This window comes from Acanthochromis polyacanthus, chromosome 17 (genome assembly GCF_021347895.1).
Source record: "Acanthochromis polyacanthus isolate Apoly-LR-REF ecotype Palm Island chromosome 17, KAUST_Apoly_ChrSc, whole genome shotgun sequence".
Taxonomy (NCBI): domain Eukaryota; kingdom Metazoa; phylum Chordata; class Actinopteri; family Pomacentridae; genus Acanthochromis; species Acanthochromis polyacanthus.
In genome coordinates this window covers 24,822,659-24,848,097 of record NC_067129.1, presented here as the reverse complement: position 1 = coordinate 24,848,097, position 25,439 = coordinate 24,822,659, and the positions used below count along the sequence as shown (strand labels likewise).

Below are 25,439 nucleotides of genomic sequence, written 5' to 3'. Positions count from 1 at the left end.
TACGTCTTCAGTTTTTTTTAAAAATTTCTATCAGATAACCGGTAAACGCTTCCCACCTCCAGGTGCCCTGGAGCCTCGCCTGTAGCTAGGAGAACCGTGTCAAGATGACTCTAGAAGCAGACACTGAACTCGGAGCTTGTGTAACAAATGGATTTTTAAGATGGCACCTGTGTTCCTTCTTCCAACCTTGGTCCTTGTCAGGTGCGTGTGTGTGTTTGGTGGGTGGATGGAACTGATCAACAGAGTGGTTTACCCTGCGGCAACATCTGTTTCTGCCAAGCATCGCTTCAGTAGTATGCTGCCTCATCTCTGGTTCAGTTAAATGTCCTACCTTCCTCCACGCTGAAAAGGGAAAGCAACATACACATACAGCACTTGTTTGCCTCTGAAGAAATCTTTTCATGCCAGTCTTCTAAAAGTGTTTGAATGTGTCTGTGTATCTCCATTTCAGACAGTGTTCCTTCTCTGCTTTCACCTCAACACGGAGTCACTTTGCTTACCTCTGTGATTTGACAGTACTGATGATATAATATAGAGACAGATTTAACAAGGTGGAATTAATAAGAAATTGTGATTAAAAGAAGAGAGTCAGATTTAGAAAGAAAATGTTGAAATGCTCTCCTGCAAAGTTTGGGCACAGTCCAGTGAAATAAAACATAAAAGATTGTCCTCCAGATTATTGAAACCAGAGGTCAACTATAAAGATGTTATTATTTCATGGAAGGCTTCATTTTTTTCCCTTCTCCCTCACCATCCCTTCTTTAGCTCTACTGTCCCACTGACTGGAATCCAGAGTTTGTGGTTTAAATGAATATCTTCAGGATAAAGTTTTACATTTGAAGGGAAATTGCACTCAGATGTTGGCCTGCTGCATTTGGCCTGTGCTGCACATGTGGATCAAACCTGGTTATATTAGTCCAGACAGAAGTCTGGTACTCTTTGACGAAACATTCTTGGCTGCTGAAAGAAGCAGTTGCCTTGTGTGACTATATAGACTGTCTGAAACGCTCAAGCTGAGCTGTCTTCTTTGTGATTTCTTTCAGGACTTTTCCTTCCCACCATGCTTTTATGTGACATCCAGCAGATGCTGTGGAAATTAGATGTTCGATGTCATCGCCACAGAACCTTATTTATTTTAATGATCTGTCCAAGTCGGGCATGTCATGTTGAATTTCCTCCCCACTGCCTGAAATTCAAGGTGTACTACTAAATTGTGTGTTATGGATACCTTTTGATGAAATGTGTGTCTGTTGGACTTGTTTGTAAAGTGAAGTAATCCCAGAGTTTATTTGAGGTTCACTGTAGTATGAATTCAATTAAGCACAGTATACATTTGGGCATGTGTGTCTTTGGCATTGTTTTTTTAGGCTCATTTTTACAGTGCATCAGTCTGCAACATAACAGTGGTTTACACTGACCAAGGAATAGAGCCTTTTAAACAGACATTCACTGAAATAGAAAACATCTTCAGTGAGCAAAATGTTTTTTGTTGTCGACCCTACGATTATTAGAAATGTTTTAGGAGAATCTCTAAATTTGATGTGACCCAGTCAGCTTCTTTTTTTATTTCTGTTATAAGATTCTTATTTGTGAACGTATTGTGACAGGGCCTGCTGCTGTAGCTTCGTTTGCCAAAGCAGGTGCTGTGTAGCAAACCCTGAGCTCATCAGTCTCCTCCTGCCCAGCTCTATTTGTTGTTCCTCAATTCACAGTGGCAGGACTGGCAGACTGAGTAATGTGTGGGTGAGAAAGAGAGAGGGAGCAAGAGAGATGGATACGGGAGGTGTGAGTGGGGGATTTGAGAATATGCATGGCACAGATCCCCATTTCACCATCCTGGTCTTCCTCTATTCCCCATGAATAATGTGGCACAGCCCCTACCCAGCGGTAGGCCAGGCATGCCGCCATATCAAGCTGTGGTGGAGGATGAGGTGTCCAGCTTGGCGATACTGGGCTCAGACACAATCTTGCCCCACAAGCCATCCCACCCCCATCTCCAACCTGCAGAGAAGAGCACTGGGCTCCAAGATGGCAATCAAGGCTTGATTTGCCAACACATTTCCAATGATTAAAATGTAATTAGCACAAGCGAGCACCTCCTCCCCAGCTAATTTCCGCGCACGCTGTGACAGGCAGGCGGTCGGCGGCACCCAGGCCCCAGCAGCAGATGGAGGAGGATGCACTGGGAAGGGAGAAAACCATTTTGCCATGTGACTGTTTGCATCAGAAAACCATCAGGACGCGCAGCTATATCAGGAAGGAGCTGTTAGGAGGAGGGAATGAGGAGCCCTTGACGACAGCACATCAAATTGGCACTGTCGGAGCTGACCCTGGCAATGGCTGCCATCCTTCATGCTGTCTTTCCCGCTCCCAGCCATGCAGGCAGGTTGGCTCCTTCCCTGGGCTTTAACCCCTTCAGCTATCCTGCAGGATAACCTGGCTCAGGTTGATAAACAGACCCCATCCTCTGTGCACCGGGGTGCTTTAATGAAGCCCATATCAACCATAATTAATTCTACAGTCATAGAAAGCAACCAGCAGAACCCGAGGCTAATGTCACTTATCGGGGCGACACCTTTCACAGGTCTGGACTGAAGAACCTGCCATTTAAGAAAACATTCAAGACAACTTGTAACAACAGAGACAGGGCATCAGAAATTATAATAAGCCTGTTAAACACACTCTGTTGGCCTTCAGGATTATTGTTATGTCGTTTTTCTCTTGATTGACTTAACATCTGTTAGTATTTGTGGACCAGTGGATTTCCAGAAGGTTGTGTTGGAAGAGGGAACACGGCATACTTGCATTGCACGCATCCTCGTGTGATGTGGTTACCTCTTTAGTGCAGACATTTTTCTGTGGGTAGCTCTGGCAGGAGACTTCGGTGAGCCCTGCTGCTACAGACGATAGCATGGCTGCATCATTTATCATTCGGCCCATGGCTCCTTATGTTACCCTTCTACTGGGCCAGTATTACTCTCAGCTGGAGAGGATTTAGGACAAGAATAATTTACTCCTACTTTCAGACCAATATAAACAAAAGACTCGATGCTTGGACGGAGTGTAGGGAAATTTGTAAGAGCACTCAGCCAAAAGAGAGGCCCGGGTGAGAGCAGAGGGGCAATCAGAAGTGCTCCGGATACAGGCCAACATCAACAGCTCTTAGAGCTGAAGCTAATGTTTGACATTCCTGTGTTACTTAAACTAAACACTAGGGTCTAGCTGTACAGTATAATGCTAGCCCTGTGTAAATAGCACTGGGCCTGGATAGAGTATCACTTTTCTTTGTCAGTCCCCTCCCAGGACTAATGGTTTCCTTACTGTACATTACTGTTGCTTTAAATAAGACCCAGTTCCTACCTCAGCCTGTCAGAGAGCTGCCTCCACTGATCTCAATAGCACCATTGTAGTTGTGTTTTTTCTCTCTTCAGTGTAATATATTCATTTTCTGATTCATTTTAAACCTCTGACATATGTCTTTTCATTAGCCTTGGCCTCCCAGGATTGGTATAAAGTGTTTTTGACATTACAGTTAACCATAACTCGGCAGGCTAATTCATACTCTCCCGTCAGTAGCTATTCGTATTACACAGAGCTGCAGCAGAATTTTAGAGCTCGTGCTTACCTCCAAAAACAATACCATACCTCAGTTATTAATGGCGAGGTGTACCAATCTTTCAAGGCGTTTCCGACTGCTAAGTGCTAAGCTGCGACTTCTGCTCGCTTTCCATCTCTGTTTCTGATGAAAGAGTCAGTAAGTAAAAATATGAGGAGAAAAAAAATTCCAGATATGTGATTCTTCTCCCCCGCCTCAGGTTGCGTTATGCATGAGGCAACGCATTAGTTCACTATGATCACTTATCAGTGAGTGACAGCTCTGGCTTGTTTTTATGCCTGAAATGTGTTTTTATCTTTTTAGAGACATTATTATTGGTTACTTCTTGCCCTATGCTTAAGCATCGAGTTCGAGGGAGCTTTGGTTTCTGCACTGTAAGGACGATCAAATTGCCTGCCATTGCCTGTCAGGCCTGATCTCAGGATTTTTTACTTTGCTCATTATAAAGGTATTTCCATTTTATTAAGTTTTCCCTTTTTTCCGCCCTTTGTCGCTCTGGGAAATTTGCATACCTCTATTCCCAGGGAAAAAAGTAATGACAGCAATTTCTTTTCTTTTCTCTCCCCCACTAGCTGTGTGAGTGCTTCGTTTAGTGGCACCTGCGAAAGCGACAGGCGCAGGGATGAGAAGTGAAAGAGAGCAGTTGATTAAATCATCATCAAGTCGCAGCACAGAAAGTCAATTCTGCTTGCCGTCTACAATGATATCCTTTTATCTTAAAGTAATGAGCTATGGCACTTTTGCATCGGGTAATACGATGAGTTCCATTAGCATGTTCCATTTGCTTCACAAGCAAGGGCAAGTCATTCCAGCCGGCTTCTATCTTGGCAATCAAAGCAATTGGCTGCACAGCCAGGGAACAGGGGGAAGAAGGGAGGGCAAAAAGAAGGGAACACGAGAAATAAAGGCTAGACATGTTTTTATATGGATCACAACACAGTGGAAAAACTAAAATGATGTCCATTATTTGCTTGCCTGTGTTCCTCGGTGTGTGTTGTGCACAGGCAGAGAAGCAGCTAATGAGTGCTCGGTCGCATTACTGTTGTCACATTGTGAGAGGCCTGAGTACGGTTGATCTTCTCTGCTGCTGCATTAGTCAGTCCTGTGTGGGAGGCCACAAGAGAGCGATACATAGCAGACACGCCTGTTTATTCGCGAGCTGGAATAGATGCATAAATGCACGCAGTATGGAGCTTTTAATATTACGCAGATACTCACATATAGTCATAATCTCCACTCGTCTATCATTATCCTTATTTATTCTTCCAGCTCTGACAGCCTATAGGGCTGCTGGCTTTTAGCACACTGTATTAAAATGGGGGTGGAATGTTGTGGGTGGTGGAGAAAGAGAGCGAGAGAGAAATGGAGCAGGAGAACGTCTGAGGAGTGTTTGCCCAGTGCGTTTATTGCCTCTGCATAATTTATGAGCTGCTGGAGCTGACCATCATGGCAGTGTGCCGCGGGCAGCCCCTGGGGCCGTGTGGGACAGGCCTGTAAATTGGATGCTATGCTCCTGCTGAGCTCGCAAGGCCCCTTTTTACCATCCAGGCTGAGAAACAGATCAGCCACAAACCCAGCCAGCTACCTTTGAGCTCTGCAGGGCCCCAGATCAGCAAAAACAAGAGAGGGAAGCAAAAAAAAAGGGGGGGAGGACAGAAAGAAAAAAACGACAGGGCCTTCTGTCGCTCACTCCCTGGGCTGTCAATCATTTCACCCCGTTCCTTCACTCCTGCCATACTTTAATCGACACCCACCAACCCCTCCCTGCTCTCCTACCCACACACTGTACCAACCCCTGCCCATATTCCCCCCCAGTGCCTTCTTCATTACCGACTCCAGTGCTTCTCTGCACCTCAGCCATATGCACAATGTTGAGGGCCGCCAGTCACCCAGCATCACACTAATTAGTTGATAAAGAATTAAGTGGACCTTGAAATTGAAATTGGAATGAAAAAATGAAATCTAGCCACTTTTTCCTCCCTCTATTACAAAGTTCTCTTCCTCCTCTTGTCATTTCGCCATCCCTAGCCTCAAGCAGAAACACGCACCATGGAATTATAATTCTAGTGGCGATTAGTGTTTTGAAATTCCAGCTCCATCCGAATTTTACATAGGTTTCAATGTTAACGAGGGCGCAGCTGCTCATGAGATATTGGCTTTGTTTCACATTCTAGTGCTCGTATCAGCTAATGAACTGATCTGATGATATTCAGACGCTGAATATGAGTATGTGATAAGTTTGTCATTAAAGAGTTGATAGAATATGCTGTTTTCAAAGGTAAATTGGATTAGAGTAATGATGTGTTTGAGTAAATGTTGAGAATATATATACACATGGAGGATTTATAAGTAATATTTGTAATTTATGCCTTTTTTTTCTTGCAGTGTGACACCGAAAGTGACCAAGACGACAAGGTAAGCCTGCCATTTTCATATATTAATAAACATATTTTTTCAGATCTCTTCTATCAGGTTTGACTAAGTTCAAATATTAGACTTTCTTTAAGACTGAGAATTGAATGTAATTAGAATTAAACATCCCGTTAATAAGTATGAGAAAGCCTTAATTACTTGCACATTAATTATAAATGACTTAATGATGTGCAAAATCTAAATCGGAACTGTTCTGGGTTTTTAGGATTTCTTTGACATTTTAAATAAGACTGTAGTGACAGCCGGGGCTCTGGGTGCAGGCTTCCTTTTGCTTAAAGCGTAACACTGACTGGCATATCATACAGTGCTTATATTTTTTAAAGTCATGTTTGTGGTGTGATGCATGTCTCTTGTTTTGGTTTGTCACTGGAATAGCTGATTACCAACAAACAAGTTCTACAGATTTAATAAATGAAGAACAAACATGGTCACTTGAAACAGTCAAAACAGATTGTGAGGCTAGCCATTGTGTTAGCCTGTTGGTGATGACACAGACAAGATCAGGGCATCGCTAAATTCAAGAGGTTTCCGCCTGTCTGGACCAAATTGTATAGGAAATATTGTCTGCAATAGTAATGGGCCAGAAGATGAAGTGTAGTATCCTGGTTTGGACATTTTTAGCTGCTAGTGACGCGATTGCAGTGTTTCCCCTCCTATATAACCGATGAGGCGGGCCGCCTCGCTGGTATAGGCCACCGCCTCATTACAATTTTGCCGACATTGCCGCCTCACTGGTCTGCACCAAAAAAAAAGAAGTAATGCTGAATATTAGAAAGCATTGACACATAAGTCCGGTATATTCACCGCTGAAATCAACAAGTCAGAATGGCAGCCTTTTCTCGCCGTGGGTGAAGACAGCAGGCACATCCCCGTTGGTCGGTAACACTCAGTTCTCGTATGACATCCCGCGAGTTCGTGTTTCAAATGTCGGTCGTTCCGATTGGCGAACAACGAGCATGGCGGACCAGAAGTGGCAGCACTCCATGGTTTCGTTTTTCGGGGCTAAAAGCAGGTGTGTATCACAGACATATGTCAAATTAAGTATCAAAACTATCGCATGTCATCAAAATAAAGTGAGCAACGCAGTGTAGGCATCGATCTCGCTTCCTTTACTGATTTTGCTTACTGTTTTGTTGTCCGCGGCGATACGAATTGACAGTGACTGCAAAAATGGCTCCCGTTAAAACATTTAGGCACGACAAAACCCGTTCTCACGAACGAGACAAATGATTTCAACGGAATATAAAGTTCCTAGTTTCTTTTGATAAAATGATTTATAGAGTGCCCGAAATTATATTATTCAATGGCAAAACAAATTCTGTGTTCAAATTCTAGTTCTTTGTTCAAAAAGGTAACAGTTTTGAAAACAGAACTAACTCCTTCAGAAAACCAGTTGTTAACCCAGAGTTGAAGTTTTCTTTCACATTTTTAAGTAAAATGAAGGTCATGACATAACCTTTTTATTATAAATAAAAATGAAGTGGGAATTTGGTACCTAACATGTAGTTGTTTTTAGAAAAAAAGTAAAAGTCACCACTTGATTCCAGATTCAAGTCCTTTGTCGTCTTTTTCAAATTTGTAATAAGAACTGATGTGGCATTTTGGAATGGCTTGTGGAAATCTGACCAGAGTATAATAGACTGGACTAGTTGACATGTTTTGATCGCAAGGACAAGTGGGTTTATATTTGTCATATTTTCTCCCTATCACTAATTTTTAGAAAAGAAACATGAAAATTTTATTTCATTTAGTTTTTGGAAATGGCTACAAATACAACAAAATGTGCTCCAAATTGTGCCAGAATGCCCCATTTTGCATCTTGATTTTCAAAATTTTTCCGGGGAGGGGCATGCCTCCGGACCCCCCCCCCCCTCCAACCACCCACCACCTCGCAGCCATTTCAACCCAGGGGAAACACTGGATTGTTTGTATAGCACAATACATACACAAAGCAATTCAAGGTGCTTTACAATGGCAAAGAAATCCATCCATCCATTATCTATACACTGCTTTATCGTCATATGGCGGGGGTGTTTTTGGACTGTGGGAGGAAGACGGAGAACCCGGAGAAAACCCACCCATGCACAGGGAGAACATGCAAACTCCACGCATAAACATCCCAGGAAGGCCAGGAGATGAAACAAGGAATCTTCTAGCTGCAAGGTGAAAGTGCTAACCATCAATTCACTGTGCAGCCCCTAGTTAATCCAATTCCATTCAAATTTATTTATATCCATCTAAGAGCGCTTAGTATAGTAAGGTACTAAGGTCACTATTTTGCTGTCCAATTAAAGACATCCAAGTTCACATTCCTGGCACATTATTTTTGCAAAGTCAACAATATATTTATACTGTTTACCTCATGGCTGTGGCAAAAGGTGAAACAGATGCTTCTGCTTTAATAATTTTCTGAATTTGAAGTCACTGTGCAGCCCTGGCAAAGAAACACATTCAGAAAAATGATTTTAAGGTCGAGCAAGAGTAGATTATATGCCAATCATAAACAAACAAAAAACAACCAGGGGCCAACATGCATCGTGGGCGAGTACACTGCAGGGATCCACTGATGGTTTTTTTTTCCCCACAGCTGATAATACCGGTTGTCGTTATTCAAGGAGATGGATAACCGATATTTGGAACCTAAATTCATTAGCAGCATAAATGTATGGCTTGTAAATGTGTATGTATGGCAGCAAAACAACGCAACAATACTGTATGTCGAAATGCCTTTGTTCATGTTTTCTGTGTGTTTAGTCAAAAGAGAATTCTCTCCATCTGTCTTTCAGTGTTGATAGGCTTTTACTGGTGATGTACTAGTATAACCAATCAGACAGATTGTTTATGATCACACTGATGACTGTACACAGATAGAGGCAATGGTATCAGAACTGAAGCTGAACATTTTTCAGTTTATGCAATTTTATCAAGAATCAGTTAAAAAAAAAAAAATGATATCCGATGAATCCAATAGTTGTAATCAGTTGACCTCTAGTACTGTCTGGCAGAAATTAACAAATTAAAGTAAAATGCAAGTTAAAATTCAGCATTGGCCTGAGCTAAAACTGTGTAGGAGATGATTAGGAGTCTGATGCTTTATTGTATGTGCCACTATTTTCAGTTGTCTCTTAAAAATGTCACAGAGTTTAGCCTGATTCACCTCAATTATTTTTGGACCACTCTAACAATCCTACTGAACCTTTTCCCTCACCTTTACCTTTGCAAGATCAAATTCTCAAACAAAATGGCAGTGGAAATCAATAAATACATTTATTGTGGCATTTCATCTTCACTTCCTAAATGAAGTACATTCTCCACGACGGCTGCCACATTTCGGTAAAGGAAAAATATGTCGCTTACAATATCCAAGCAGCTAAGGATCTATATTTTAAGTCGTGCCATACAAACTTTACAGCATCCAGGTATTCATAGTTTCAGCGGACCTTATAGATTCTAAAAGCAGCCATGTTATCCACTGACTTCTAACTAGAGCTCTAGATGCACTCTAATGATTTAGTAATGCCATTTGCTTGTGGTGTTTAGACTGTGCAGCAAATTGAGTCATTACTCAGTGTTGTCGATTTAAATTGCTCCTGTCTCGGTGGCAATTCCATTTTGTTTCAGGAAGAGAGAGAGAGCATGGTAAGCTGTAATCCCCCCAGTGACTGTATTAATTCACCCTGGCTCACGTTACGCTCCTGATGAACAGCACCGACTACACCTTCCTGTCATTGATTAATTGTGTGTTAAAGTAACAGAGGAGTGAATTAGTAAATAGGGGACCCCTATGACAAGGGCTGACTCATGTGTTCTTCCTCGATGTAAGGGAGTAATTGGAGTCCCACTCAACACTTTTACCCCCTCCTTAGTCCACATCACCTCTGCCACTATCTGCTCCTGCCAGGCGTCTCGCGCACTACGCCCACTGCCACTGTTGTCATTTGCATTCTGTGGGCAACACAGTCTACTTTACAACATCGCTGCAGAGAAGGACGCAGGAGAGCAGAGTCATTTTAATGGGTCAAATGTATTCAGATGAGGACAAACGTGGCTTATTTAGTTTCCGTTCAAAGGCAGGAAATGGAAAAAGTGTTCCCAGGAGAAATCATGTTCTGCCTGGTGTAGAAGGCCTCTGTCGTGTCGGCGGGAGCTGCCAGGCTCTGATAAGAGACAGCTATTCGCATCTCAGAGTATGTGTGCACACCATCCTGCTCATGTATTTGTGTGTGAGTGTGTGTCTGCATGTGTTGGAAGCTGTCAGAGCATTTGCTCATTACAAAATGACCTGTAGGACGGGCCCTTTCCAACATGACATGTTAATGGTATGCTAGGAGACAGGTAGGAGGAAGGCTCACCGCAGTCACTCGTCACACAACACTGGTATTATTAGCTCTATATGCGTTATCATTAGCATCTCTGTTAAAGGGCTCCCAACCACCAGTCTGCCTTTTTTCTGCTCGTATCAAGCAGTCCAGTCCGAGCTCAGATAATGAGAGGAGCACAATTCTGTTGTAACGGTCTATGCTGCCTTTATGTGAGAAATATGACAGAAATACTTTTGTATGCATGTTGAATATGTAATAATCTTTCTGGTGGTGTGTCTGAGCTCACTATCATGCTGCGTGGTCCAGCCTCTGCTCCTCCAACCGACTTTGCAAAATGTGTTGCTGCTGTCGTCGTCTTTTGGAGGATCCAAGCAGGATCGGGTGGTCAGTTTCTGTCCTGTTCAGAGGGAGTAGCTTATTCTCAGTTTTGATGTTCCCCTTAACTGGCAGGACAGAAAGCGGAAAAGAGCTACATAGCATCAGATATGTAACATTTTCGAATATCACCATCAACACAGCACTAAGAAACCTCTTTAAATCCTTTGGGGGAAATTAGCGCACATAAAATCAAATACTTTTTATGAATTTAAATGCACCTTTCCTCCTTTATTTTATACTGCATGCTCCGAAACATTCACTAAACATTAGTCTTTTTTCTTCAGTTGACTCTGTGGTAAATTTCTACACCTTATCTTGACAGTCTTTGTAATATTGTCAAGAGTGTTCAGGCACTCTCTGTCTGGACTTGCTAATGTTTAAGTGATTTTTCCTCCTAAGTGGCACCTTGAAACTGCCAGTCAGACATTTTAGTATGAATATCTGCTCAAGTGATTTTTCCTGTCTAACTGTTCACCAATCATGCTGCCTTTAGTGGAGACAATGACTGCACCGTAATCTGAAGGACTTTATCACTCTGTAGCTTTTCATTTCTCTATCCTTTGCCTCTGGCTTTTTTTCATAGGCCACACCTTTAATAAGCATTATTTACTCACTCTATCAGTAGCCACAAGCTGCAAATGCCATTTTTAAAATGCTTTGCGTCTTATTAATGGCCATGCAACGGAGTGCTGTAATTTGCTGTGCTTTGCTCTTATTGGAGGCGAGGGATCTAAGTAGGTGCTTTAGAGCAGCCGAGAGAACCTGTTTGTCCTTGACATAAAATAAAGATCTGAACTAGTAATATATTTGCTGTTTCTCTTCCTTTATTGTTTTGCTGTGTTTGCCCTCAGGCAATTACAGCAGAAGAGTCGTGTTTCTCAATCACTCAGCAGCACTGTACATAAAACCATTTTATATCCTCCTCCCCCCAAACCCTCCCTCTTTCCACCGCAGTGGGAAGGATGAGTAATAAAAAGGAGAGAGCAACTTGTCAGCGTTAAAAGATTATGTGTTTTGCCCCCTCCAAAGGAAGAGAGTAGTGTTTACAGGCTTGAGTGGGTGCTCGCTAGGCCGAGGCTGAGGCTGATTGCACTAGAGTACCCTGTCAACCAGTGATTTGTCATGTACTTTATCATCCTTGTCACTCTGCAGAGCGTTGTCATAGGTAACGTTCCCGCCTGCCCCCTCCTCTCTCTGTGCTTTGTACCCAGCCAGTGTAGGAAATTTGTATTTACTTTGGGGGAGTGTAATTTGTTCCTCATGGATAATATGACCCTTAGCGGAGTCGGATCACGGGTTAGTTGAAGTGATATTTTCCGGTAATGGTAGTCGTACATCATGGCTGTCAGGCCGGGTTAGGAGGCGAGCACATTACAGCTCCATTTTAGCACTGCAGGCATCTGGGATTATTTTCCATAACCAAGTATGACATGACCGCTCTGCGGAGTGCATTAAATTTTTACTAGCTTTTTTCCCTCCCCCGGCAACTTCTGTGGCTTTTCCCCCGGTCTGGGTCTCAGGGCTGCCACGTTGATGGATACCCCCAGAGTCCCAGTAGTCCTGGCCAAGGTTAGCGGGTGTCACAGACCTACACCGCTCCCCTCCATCCAATAACCAGCAAATCCCTGCTCCATCTGAGTCGCGTGCACCGCCCACCGCTCACTGGTGCAGCCAACGCCGAGCCTCCACTCACATCTACACAAACAGACATATGAACAAAAGCAACATGCACATTCCTCTTTGAGAATTCAATTAGCAAGATACTGTGAATATGAGAAGAAAAAAATACCTTCAAGCAGTTTTCACATTAGGACAACACACAGATGGATGGACACTTGTGTACAACCACCCCGCCTTAACTTCAGCAAATACAGATCATGTTAACATATACCACTGCTCGTGACCTTAGACAGCGTTGCACTGCAGAGCTTGTGATTGCTTTCCTTTTCTGTTCTTTCTTAGTCTTGTCTTTCTCCCTATTTTGATCCTCTCTCCTTGGCAGCAAGGTCAGCAGTGTAAATGCCACCTCTTGCCATTGACAAATGGTCGCCCCCCTGTCTGATAATCAGTAAGGTCTCAGAGGTGGACGAGCAGGCGGAGCTCATTAGGGTGCCACAGATGAGAAATTAATGTGGAGATTCTAGGCCTGGCAGAGAGCCGCACTGATGGGCCCTGGGTGGGGGGAGGCAGAGGAGCTGGGGGTGTATGTGAGGGGGACTGGATGGATGAAACCTGTCTGATGGATGACCAGGTCAGCAGGCAGCAAAACTCCCCAGACAGTCCCACACATACACAAACAGACACACACCCACAGGCCTGTAGCCTCCCTTTCCCTGTAGCACAGCTCATCTTACCCGTTCGGCAGCAGTACGGTACTGACAGTGCAGAGTGGAAGGCCACAGAACTGAAAGGAAGAGAGCAGCGTTTCACACACACACATACACACATACACACACACACACACACACACACACACCCCTTGTCCCCACTGCTGTCCCCCCACTGACACTATGGTAATTAAATGGAAGCACCCTAATGTTCACATTTTTTTCTTTCACAGAACTGAGGTGGTGAGACAAGGGGAAATGTCAGTCTGCACTTTATTGGTTGTTTATACTGCCTGTCTGTGATATTCTGGTTGCATTATTTTTTTCCTTTATTTACACTTGTTCCACCATTGCAATGAATGCACCTTTGTATACTGACATGGTATACTGTGAATTTGATTGCAATTAGACTTCTCTAGTTTATTCTGAAATATTTAGGTGGCATGCTAAAAAAGATTTTTTGCATATAAAGTACCAGTTGGAAGTTTTAGAACACGTCATTTATTCCAGTTTTTTATTGGAAATTATGCACGTTGGCCCAGGTAAGCCTCTTTTTCTTAGTCTGATGTCTTAGCAATGGCTTTCTTGCTGCAACTCAGCCTGTCAAACCTGCAGTTACAGCCAGTTACATCTTTTAACCTAAAAATCCTCCAGTTTGCTGTATGTAGAACTGTTGTCACTGCTAATTGACAAAAATATTGCCTACATGCATAAAATGCAAAAAATAAAGTGTAGGATCATATAGATGGATAATTGGGCTGCAAAGTGGCTCAGTAGGTAGCACTTTCGCCTTGCAGCTAGAAGATCCCTGCTTCACACACCGGCCTTCCCAGGAACTTTCTGCATGAGTGGGTTTTCTCCAGGTACTTCAGTTTCCTCCCACAGTCCAAAAGCATGCCGAGGTTAATGGATGATTCTAAATTGTCTGTAAGTGTGAATGTGAGTGTGATTGTTTGTCTGTATATGTAGCCCTGGACAGATTGTAGACTGGCAACCTGTCCAGTGTGTCTCCTGCCTTCACCCTGAGTCAACTGGGATAGACTCCAGCCCGCCCGTGATCCTAATGAGGATTGAGTGGTGTATAGATAATGGATGGATGGATGGATGATGTATAGATAATGGATGGATGGAAGGTGGGGTGGCAGAAATGTAGAAAGCCCTACAAAATAGCCCAAATCTGAAAATACACCCCTCCTCATGCATCTCTCTCCTCTCTGTCCTGAGCTCCTCCCACTAGACGAGCATACGCAGCCACTTCAACCACACAAAGACAATCATGTTACAAGTCAGGGTTTACTTGTGGCTTGGCACAATACTACACAATATCTTAGCTCTCCAAAGTGAAAGTCTGCTGTATTCGGAATTTCACTACCACTTTTTATTCTCACCGTGGGCCATGTTGTTCTCTATACTATCGCACTCAATCTGAATAAAAAGGCTAAATCCCTTGGCTAAAATCTCTCAGCACGTGCTGGATTTTTAAACAGTTCTATAATCTCAACACAGCACTAGGACTTAAAATTACGATGTGGTGAAAAGTTAGTACAGAATTTTCATCCTGCGATGCAAAAAATTGCTGCCTGTCCTCTCTTTAATACTCGTTTTGCAGTTTACATGAAATGCAAAACTGGACCAGGCAGCATGATCATGAGCTCAGACACACAATCACAAAGATTATTACATATTCAGCATGCAGACATACAGAACTGTCTGATAAGGACACCACAGTTTAAAAAGGCATTATGTTGCTTTCAGACATGTCTGACTTCATATAAAACCATTCACAGGCACTCCAGAAATATGTCAGCTCTATCTTCAGTATGTAAGCGCTAAATATTTGTTTAATGACCAAAAGAAGTCGAGTTATATAAAGCATGGTTGAAGTATTTGGACTATGTGTTCTGCATTGACACAGAAGTACCGTGATTTTTACCGTAAGCACTGCAGATTCAGTGTTGAAAGACGCAATTGTAGAAAGTTTGACTCTTACCTTGAGATGTGATATTATACAAGCCCTAATGTGTTACACTTGCCTCTAGAGTGCTCAACCTCGCCATTCATTTATGGCCAACAATAAAATGTAATAATGCACACGTTTGAATAGGACAAGGTTGACAAGTCCTTGAAATTGAATGGGGAAAAAAAACAGTCACAGCGGTGAATCATGTTTCTAAGGCAATGATTCAATTCCCTGTGCAAGCTGAGAACACAGGGAATGGAAAATAATTCAATCAGCAACAAAAACCATAAATATGCTGTTTGACTGAGATGTTCACTCCTGTGGAAAGAAAAAGCTATTTCCATCTTTCCTGACCTGGAAAAGAAAAATGTCTCAGGCAAATTGTGTACATATATCAAAGACTTTATGAGATTGGCCACACACGGAGAGGCTTTGGAGTGCAAACACAACCCCAGTTAACGAAATATTAAGTCCAGCATAGGTTTAGGAAAAGTAGAAGTGTAATGAGGGAGATATTTTCCGCTGTCTAAGACACGTGATATAACAGTCTTCTTCCAGCGAGATTTCTTTATCAATAGACAAGGCATGGCATATTATTCTTGGTAACTGATTGAACTACTTTCATAGCCATCTGCTGAGCACATCATTAGCTCTCGCCATATTTCTAATCATGTCACTAATGTTGTTTTAGCAGGATTATTAAAACTAGCACAAGCGCTAAGTTAAAATAACACTCGTGCTGCCAAACATGTTGAGTCAAACTAAATTACATACATGTTTAATGTCATTGACCTGAGCAATTATGAACCTGCTCCATATGGTGCTATTTGTCTAACGCAGTGACAAAACGGAGGGCTGCTGGGTAAAAGAGTGTGCTGCGGGGTTCTGTGTATGTAGAACCTTCTGGGTCATGTTAGGCCGGTGGATTTGTGGCCGATCAAGAGTAAGCAGCGCCCCGACTCCTCAGGTGTCTGTCCTCATCTCTATTTATGAGGCAGTGTTGCCAGTTACCAGTCTTTAATAATGCATGCAGTAAGACCTTGGGTTCAAACCAGTGTCTCTGGAAACAGGCCGCTTATGAAAAAAAAATTGGTTGTTGTTATGCAGGAAGCCCTTCGCAGCACCTATCTCTTTACTCTCACACGCTCTCTTCATCCCTCACTGTCTCTCTTTCTGCCCTCGCTCCCTGCTGAGAGTGAGTTCTCCGACACACCAAGGTTAAACTTTCTCACTGCGCTCGGCGGATGTCAGTCAAGGCCCAGCTCACCTGCACATAACCCCCCCCCCCCCCCCCCAGCAACTGGTCCGCTGACTCTCACACAAACCCTCTGCCCCTTTATTGCCCTTTTGTCAAGCCAATGATTTCTGCAGGCAACTTGCTTCTGAATTGACTGGCTCTCTGTTCTCTGTCTTTCCACTCTCCACAGCAACCTCGGCACTCAGAAAATAGCTTTATCCCTGCAGCCAAGTCAGAATTTCTCTCTGTTTTTTGTCAGATGACAAAAGCGAACCCAGCACAATCAAACACAAACACCTAAGTCTTATTTATAACAAATTAGCAGGGTTGCAGACTGTAATGAAGTTTATGGCAGAAAATTTGTTTAGCCCAAAATATATTAAAAATCTTTGCCTCGAAAAATCTGTGCACGTAATTTTCCACTTTTATTTCCACAATTAGACTCTCATATTGTCTCTTGTTTTGTTTTATTTCAGATTTCATTTTCACTCTGTTCTTTACCTCTACTGCCAGCTTGATAAGTCATTAGATTTGTGTCCTGTTTGGCGAACATGTTTTAGCTGCACATGAGTTATTTCCATAGAGTTACACTGCAGGTGCAGAACAATATGAAAATGATCCAAAACTCGGTCGCATACTGAAAATCACATTTTGGATTTCGTCGGTATACAGTGGTAGGGATTATTCTAAAGGCCATGGACATAAAATTATTAGACACCACAGAAATGTATTGCAGCGCTCGCTAGCAAATAACTGCTGCAGATGACCATAACTCTAATATCATGCTGTGCAAGTCACCAGAGGCAGTGAGTCACTACAGAGGACGATCCTAAATGAGGGAAATAAAGAGCGAGGCTGTCAGAATGACAACAATGTCCCAGCATGCTTGGCGGCAGCCACAAACAATCCTAATGACATCAGGGGCTGTGAAGAGCGGCTGTATGCTGTCGGCTCCTGGGCTCAGGCCGGTCCCCTAACCCCTCCCACATCCTTTCCTTGAAACCGCCACCACCACACTGCTTGTTAGAGGCAGTGTAATTAGGTGGCTGAGCTTGTTGCAAGTAGCCCAGGTCACAGAGGCATGTCCAACCCTTGTCCTGATTGCTCCTTAGGGAATTATTGACAAAACACAAGGAGCATTGCATGTTGGGCTCTAATTATGTGTACAAGACATAGATGGCCCCGGGGAAATTAAATGAAATTCCCCAGCTTGATGGGTCCTCCACACTCATGGGATCCATTCTGTTTCTTATTAAGCTCAGCCATTGTCTGGCTTTATGAGGCTGCTGTGTGGAGCAAGGCACCAGCTAAATGCTTTTAAGTGTCTCTCTTTTCACAGTGGTAATACATCAATGACTCATGGTGGAAAATTGCCTGTCGATTGTGATCTACACTGAAGAGAGCGTAAGCAATAAAGCAGCAAATGCATTTAACTAATGCTCGCTAATATTGTAAATATAGGGTGTGAAATGGAACACCTGCATGCTGTTTCATTGTGTAATCAGTTTCTCTTCACTGCAGCATGGTTTGGACACATCCAAACACCTCTGCTCTAATTCCCCTGGCCCAGATACCGGACAGGAATTGATAGTCTCCTGCTAGTGCAAATGAAGTGATAAGGGGTCTCACCCAGATTACACAAGGCCTAAGTGGCACTGAGAAAGCTTATGGAGATGAATGAATTCATGAGGCTGCCTGACAGATTCTTAAGAAGCTATGTAATAAGGGATAAATCAAACAGCTACCATTTTGCCTCTGAATGATTTCAAATTAAAGCTAAGGGAGATGGCAGACCTCCTAGGAGGGGGTGAACTTCAGTATAAAACTGTGGCTGACCCTTATATATATTTCTCTATCATTAAAATACCCTAATGGCTAATGTAAAAAAGGCTGCCTAAGCAGTAAATACTCCATTCCTTTTGATGCAGCACAGTGGGATGTTAGTGGTATTTGAATTGCCAGACTGTGGGGGCAGGCCCACTCCCAGAGGTCTGCCCACTGATCATTCTTACCAGCATTAATAATTGAGCATATTATGTTGTAAGATGGTAGATCATCCTGGACTATTTGGGAAAATCTGTTATCTCTACTTCTCTCACATGTGGAAACTTGAGTCATGGCCGCTGCAGTATATTTGCTGGTTAGAAAACAACACTAACAAGAACAAAGTGAATGCTTTATACGGGCATAGGCTCATGTCAGGGCTTCCAATAACATCCACTGAACATCATTACACAGCTCTATACATGGCTGTAGCGAGCAGCACGCAGCTAGGCCAGATCTTCCCCCACAACCCCCCGGAGACCAGTGTTGCCCACTGTGATCATCCTACATCGATTGCTCATATGAACGTTTGTACAAGCAGACACCAAAGCCACTGACAAGCACAGGCCTTTATGAAACCAGAATCCTACATGTAAATGTCAGGTCACCTCATTGATATGGCTCGCATCACAACAGCACATAGCTCTCAGGTCAATTAAGCATGGGCGAGCGCTGTATTAGCCCATTCCACCCAGCCTCACATGCCCCCTGGCTATGCAGACAGCTCACTAGTACAGTGAGCGTGCACACACACACACACACACACACCCTGAAAATGTTACCAAGACCAGCATTCGGAGAATAATTGGCAGAAGATGCAGATGTGCTGGCTGCTGCAATCCGAGGCCAGAGAAAAGAATGTGATGTGTTTCGAATGGCAAGTGGAGGTGAGTCATACTGACATTGCTGGCCCTAATGATATTTCTTCTTGGCAAAGCTACACAACCAGGGGAAGGAGCCGGAATGTCAGCATGCAAACTAATGTGTGGATGGCATTTGGTGTTAGCTGTCATGTGTCGACTTGAGTTATGTGATTTAGCTCCTACGGTTGCAGCCCAAGCACCAATTTCATGATGTTAATCAGTGCCAGGCCTCATGTCTGCTTTCCGAAAATCCGCCCCCGCATCTTCATACATAGAAACATGTCATGAGAGTCCACACAGCACATGCTCACCAGCGAGCGTGCGTGTCAGCTCATAAAGTTGTAGGCATGCAGTTCTAAATAACAAAGCAAAAGACGTGCCCTTTGGGTGGTGAGATAGCTCATTACCTATGAGCGACCTTCCATCTGCACTCATGGCTGCTCTGGGAGCCATTATGATTATGATGGAAATCTCACAAGCCATTACTGGGAGACAGCGCAGGGCTCACTGCAGACACACTAATGGACTCATTTGTAATTGGGAGAGAGGGAAATGACTCTGTGAGCTAGCAGTGGCGTTGTTTGATGGAGTATGGGGGAGCACAGCCTAGATTTGACAAATGAAACGGGTTAGTTGTCTATGTGAACTAAACTCCCGTGCTTGCTGCATCACTGCATATGCGCACACTTACAAACAGCATCCTCCCTTTCTGGTGTGTCCAGCAGTGACTTGACTCCCAAGAGCCTGTTCCTATTATCCTTTGATGGAGGAGGGCTGGACTTTAGAGTTTGAAGATTATCTGTGGGACCCACAGGACATGTAGGAAGAGTTATTAAAGAATGCATTGCTTAGAGGTGATATTAGTGTTGAAATTGACTGGTTGGGTTTGGGTGGGGCATGTGTCACCTGCTAAATCTTGGGATTTAATGGTGAATCTCATGCTGATCCCACAGCAGCGTATTCAGTCGTGACTAAGGGAAAAGAGCACAAGTGGAGGCCTCAGAAGAATCTATGTGCACAGCTTTGTGTTTTGTTAGTTTTGCTTGTTTTGGTAATTCATCCGCGACTAAATCTGAAATTCATATTGATCCGCTCTCACTGTTTACAGAGACACTGCAGAGCATTCTTCGCCCCATAACTTATCTCTGTTCCTCACAGTTGATTTCAGCAACATCTGGAAAATTGTAGCCGCCGAGGTTTATTTTCCTATTTCTCTTTAGTTTTAATTAGCTGAGATTCCTTGTTTTCCATTTGCATTGTCCCCACAGCGTTGCACCACACATTAGTTATGATTTGCTTGTTATGCCCCAATTCCAGCAGGATTAGAATAACCATAAGTGCCATTGTGGTAAAACATTAGCTCAGCATGTGTTTACAACAATAACAACAAATCCTTTAAAAAATGAGAAAAGATGTCTCTCTTTTAAATTGGTGCTGGACTGGTAATATGAAGCATGTCAGGAAGAGATTTTAGTAAAATATTGTGAGAAATGACAACAAAAATCATAAAGTAATGTGTAATTCATTGCTGTTCAGGGAGTGGACACCATAATATGGACATATATGTAGAATAATGCATTCAGTGGAAAAATTATGGAAAAACAATGTTTAGTTTTTCTATTTACACACAGTATTAAACTTGTGATTTTTTTAAGTAATGCAGCATCACTACATATGACCTGCAACTGAACCAGAAAGTTAAACCAAACTCTCTGATATGACTTAAAATATCTGTATTGTTATTGTTTTAAAATATGCTATGTAGGTGTTCTACCTACTCTGTTCCTCCAGTATACTGTAAATCATATTAGGTTCATTCAGTTTAGAAATGTTAGTTCATTTTCTGCCTCTGTTGACTGCATTTCAGATAATCAATTAGGTCGAAGTCATTTTATAAATTGTGAACATGTAAAGCCAAGCTGAGCTTAATAACTGAGCTTGGAAAACAAATTCAGTAAACGTAGGAGAAGGTGAATCTACTCGTCACATAGGCAGTGGTTACAGACAGACTTTTTTCCATCTAAAGTTTTTCAGTTAAAAGTGTTGTTCTTCTCTTCCGGTCACAGTGAGATCAAATATAAATCTATACGATTGTAGAGGCTTCATTCAGTACTAACCTCTGTCATTGTTTTGGTTATTATGAAACTTGATTTATCTGGCATTAAAGACACAGCAAGTTTCCACAATGTCTGCTTTTTTAAACTACTAAAGTAAAATTCTCTGTGGAGTTTTAATTGTCCATTCATGCATCCTGGAAAATCTGTTTATATGCTGCTTTTGTTTCATATACACTGACTTTGATAAGTTCAGTGAACTGTTTTTATGTTCTAAATTGGGCTAAAATTAAGTTGATTTGACTTTACAGTGTGTGGATCCAACATATCAAATTAATTTACTGCAAGACAAGAGGCAAATGGCTGAGTCACCATATTTTGACAAGAGCCAGAATGTATTTTTACAGTGGCATTAACGGACTGATTAACAGTGTTGTATTTTATGTTAAACACTTCAGTATGAAAAATAAATAGAAAAGGTAAGGTGCTGCATAATCCATATAATTCCGCCCAGAAGCTTCTCCGTGTTGTTAGTCCACATCCTACCTATTAAACCAATAGGACATTTAACTGCATGTTTATACAAGGAAGCTCCCTCAGCAGGAGCCTGACAGGGACGAATCACAGAGAGAAATGGGGAAGGAGGTTGCGGGGGGGGGGGGGCTAATAAGATTGCCCTGACCTGGGTGATTTATAGATTCATTTGTGTGCTTGTTTAGAAACCTGATCTGCATTATTCATGTCCACAGAGAAGCAGTACTGAGGACATTAGCTGGTTAACCCCTGCTCAGGTTAGGCCACATTATTTTAATGGCCATTGCGAGGGCAGGCCTCTCAGCCCCATTGTCAGAGCGCGAGAGGGGGGAGGAGAAGGGAGGAACAGGGAGGAAGAGGGAGAGCACAGCTCATTTATTCCAACCAAAGCGCTATCTCCCCTACACAGAGGACAGGTGGGACCAGGGCATTATTATTCAATTATGTCTGTTAACGGTAAACAATGCACAGCACTTTAATGCTCACACGAGAAGGATAATTGGTAACCGAATGCCTGGCGACTTCTGACTGCCACACGCTCTATTATTTATATGTCTAACGCCACCTGTCATGCATATGATGCCACCGCAGCATGTGTAATTACTTTTCATCTTTGTAATGATCATGATGCCTTGTAGTCATAAAATAGACTGCACCCGATTTGACACACATGTCCTCATCTCTGTAGATTGATGTGACAGTTATTAGTGGTAAACCAGTCTCCCTACATGAAGCAGCCACAGGGGAAAAAATCCTTAACTTGAATGTCAAAGCATCAGCTTAATTTGAACGTCATGTTCCTTGTAGCTTTATGTCTTCCTGGGTTAACTGCTACTCTCAATGTTTCTTAGTCATTTCTCATAACAATATTTTTAAAAACAAAAATATAACAAAGTACATGGTTTTCGCACCGATGTTGTAAAGGAAGAGAACTGAATGTGGCAGAATGCTAAAGATGCACATTTTGAATCATTTTCTTCAACAAGAATCTTCATCAGTAATCAATAAAGCAAATGCAAACAGTGGATGTTTGACCTGTGCTGATATTGCTCTGTTATTCAACAGTCACGATTTGCAAAGGCAGCGCTGTTATATTTCCCAGCTGATCTTAAGGACATATACTCTGGCTGGAGGTCATTGGGCATGACATAAAATTTTGTCATGGTGGCCTGTTGCTAGCTGAACCAATAAGGAAGTCCCTGTAGTCTGAGTGATTGCTATGATACAGTATTTATCAGTAAGAACCTGGTGGCAGAACCAGGTACTACAATGAATCTGCAATACATTTTCTAACATGCATGTTATAAATACAGGTTTTCTCCATCTTTTGAAGCATGTGGAGCCACAGTACAACCTACATCTTACCCTCTCCACACTACATTTCAGACAGTGTCTCACCGGAGCTTTTCAACAAGGTTTGTGACCACCTGTGTAACACTGAGGAACAGCTTGGATGTAGAAGTGCGTTTTTTTATGCATTGCAGAGCTGTTCAGCTGTCAAGCATATACACTGTATTAATTTTAATAACTTTATTGTACTTAAAGTGTAAACTATTGTTCAAAAGTTCGTGGTCACCCGGGCAATTTCATGTTTTCTATGAAAACTCACACTTTAAGTCATGTGCTAGCATAATTGCGCAAGGGTTTTCTAGTCATTAATCAGCTTTCCAACACGATTAGCTAACACAATGTAGCATTAGAACACAGGAGTGATGGTTGCTGGAAATGGGCCTCTGTGCCCCAATGTAGATATTCCATTAAAGATCAGCTGTTTCCAGCTACAATAGTCATTTACCACATTAACAATGTGGTAACAATGTGGTAAATGTGTATTTCTGATTGATTTAATGTCATCTTCATTGAAAAAAAAACTGCTTTTCTTTCAAAAAAATAAGGGCATTTCTAAGTGAACGGTAGTGTATATTACCTGGAAAAATGGTAACTACAGGCACTAAATATGAATCGATGCAGATCAGATCAAGGGCAAAAAAATTGATCGGGGTATCCCTCTTGTATACTTATATTTTCTTAGCACTGCCTTAAATAACATAGGCTATCGGTGCCTATACTATGATATTTGGAAAATATACTTTAACTAAGTGTCATGTGTTTGTTTTACTGTAACAAACGACACACACAACACACCCTAGTTTAAGTGAGGACAAGATGTGATAATTTCCCCTCCATCTTCCCGGTGAGGATGATCCACCCCTTTCAGTGCTTTTTTCTCTCCTCTCTCCGGGGAGAGTACCATCATGCATAAAGAAAGACACGGAGAGCGGCAGCAGCATATGTCTGTGGCAGAGGATGCGGCGCTGACAGGCCGGGCTTATCGTCTCTGCAGCTCTTCACTACAAGCGTGATTACCGCTGACAGCTCCAACTGCTGATAAAAGCAGGAACATTAAAGAAAACAGAAGAGCCGCGCAGTCGACACACCAGTGTTTCTTCTCATCAAGCCCCCCACCTTCCCCTTCCCTTCCTTACCACCACCTCCACCAGCAGCTCCTTCTTTTCCTCGTCTTCCCACTACCCCACGCATGGGTGTCAGAGCTGTCGAGAGCGGGAAGTGACATCACAGGAATTTGCCAGCAGTCTCGAGGCTCATCATGTCAGCGGCAGCCTGTCTTGTGTCAGGCTTCCCTCAGGCAAGCTGTGATCCAGCCCTCGTCTCGGCACATCAAGACTCCTTGCCGAGGAGGGGAGGGAAGGAGGGAGAGAAAAAATTAACAGAATGTTTTTCCATCTTGTTAACTGACAGCATCGTTTGTTAGAGCGCTGTCTCAGCAAGCGGAGTGTGTGGAAGGGTTTCAGATTGGCAGAGGGAAGAATTGGCTAGTGAAAGCATGGTGAATTATTGAGTTTGGATGAGGTGTCAGAGCTACTGCGTTGCTTTGCGTGGGTTTCCAGAAAGCATCTGAGGTGTGATAGAACAAGCGTGGAGGAGTGCTTGATTAAAAAGCTGTGAAAAACGTGGGGCATCATTTTCTTGGGCTGGTCAGAATATTTGTGTTTGTATGTCTGTAGATGTGTGCATACTGTATGTAATTACTTTGAACATCCAAAAGAAAACGGTACAAAAGCCGGCCCTTGTGTCTTCCAGAACTACTTTCTATTCTGCCAGAGTGAGACACTGCTTCACGAGTCATGGAAAATCTGTTCTATCTCCTGGGTAAATCTCCATCTCGCAGATCTGGCCCTCTGTCAGCTCATTTGGACAGAGAGAGGGGCTGCCTCTGCAAAGAATGCTTTTGATTCTCTTTTCATTTATTTGAACTGATCTGCTGTGATTAAGAGCTCCGTGTCTCATTATTCTCTTTTGGAGAGGAGCGGGGCATTGCCTTTTGCCAAAATATTTGAATGATTAGGGCCCAGGCACGGGCCATGCCAAAGCGACGGGAAGCATTCACTCTGCTTATTAGATTCACTTAAATGCTGTTGTAAATCATCACTGCCAGTGCATTCTGCCAAGCCCAGACTCTACTTCGAGAAGCTTCCACTGCAGATGCCAGAGCACAGCGTAGAGCCACTAGAGGCAGCTGAGACTGTTGGTCTGTTGCTGCTGTTTGTTTTAGCTCGGCCTGTTAATACAGCAAAACGGTTGTTTGACCAGTTTTGGATTCATTTCCCATTTCTTATTGAAAAGCGATTGAGTTTGATAAAGCTGAAACAAAAGAATGCAGCTGGAGATGATTTCTGTCTCTGAGCTATAATTTTTGAAGACACGAGCAACGATTTAAATTTGGAGGTGCGGAAACACTTATTAATACCAGGGTGACTTTGTTTAGCCAGTTCAGATCTGTCATTTGAGAAACAATTGAAGTGTTCATTGTGACTGTTGCAGATCGTTGCCTGCTTGATTGTGGCCCTGAGACTGAACGAGTGTGATTAG

General features: G+C 42.8%; 1 protein-coding gene across 11 annotated transcripts in view; it reads left to right on the top strand.

The window, feature by feature from the left end:
- auts2a (activator of transcription and developmental regulator AUTS2 a) overlaps nucleotides 1-25,439 on the top strand; it is a 380,336-nt gene that overhangs the window by 251,908 nt on the left and 102,989 nt on the right. For all 11 annotated transcript variants that reach the window (XM_051937874.1, XM_051937872.1, XM_051937870.1 and 8 more), the window contains one exon: nucleotides 6,002-6,031. In XM_051937874.1, the coding sequence (XP_051793834.1) occupies nucleotides 6,002-6,031 (30 nt within the window). The remainder of the gene's footprint in view (nucleotides 1-6,001; nucleotides 6,032-25,439) is intronic.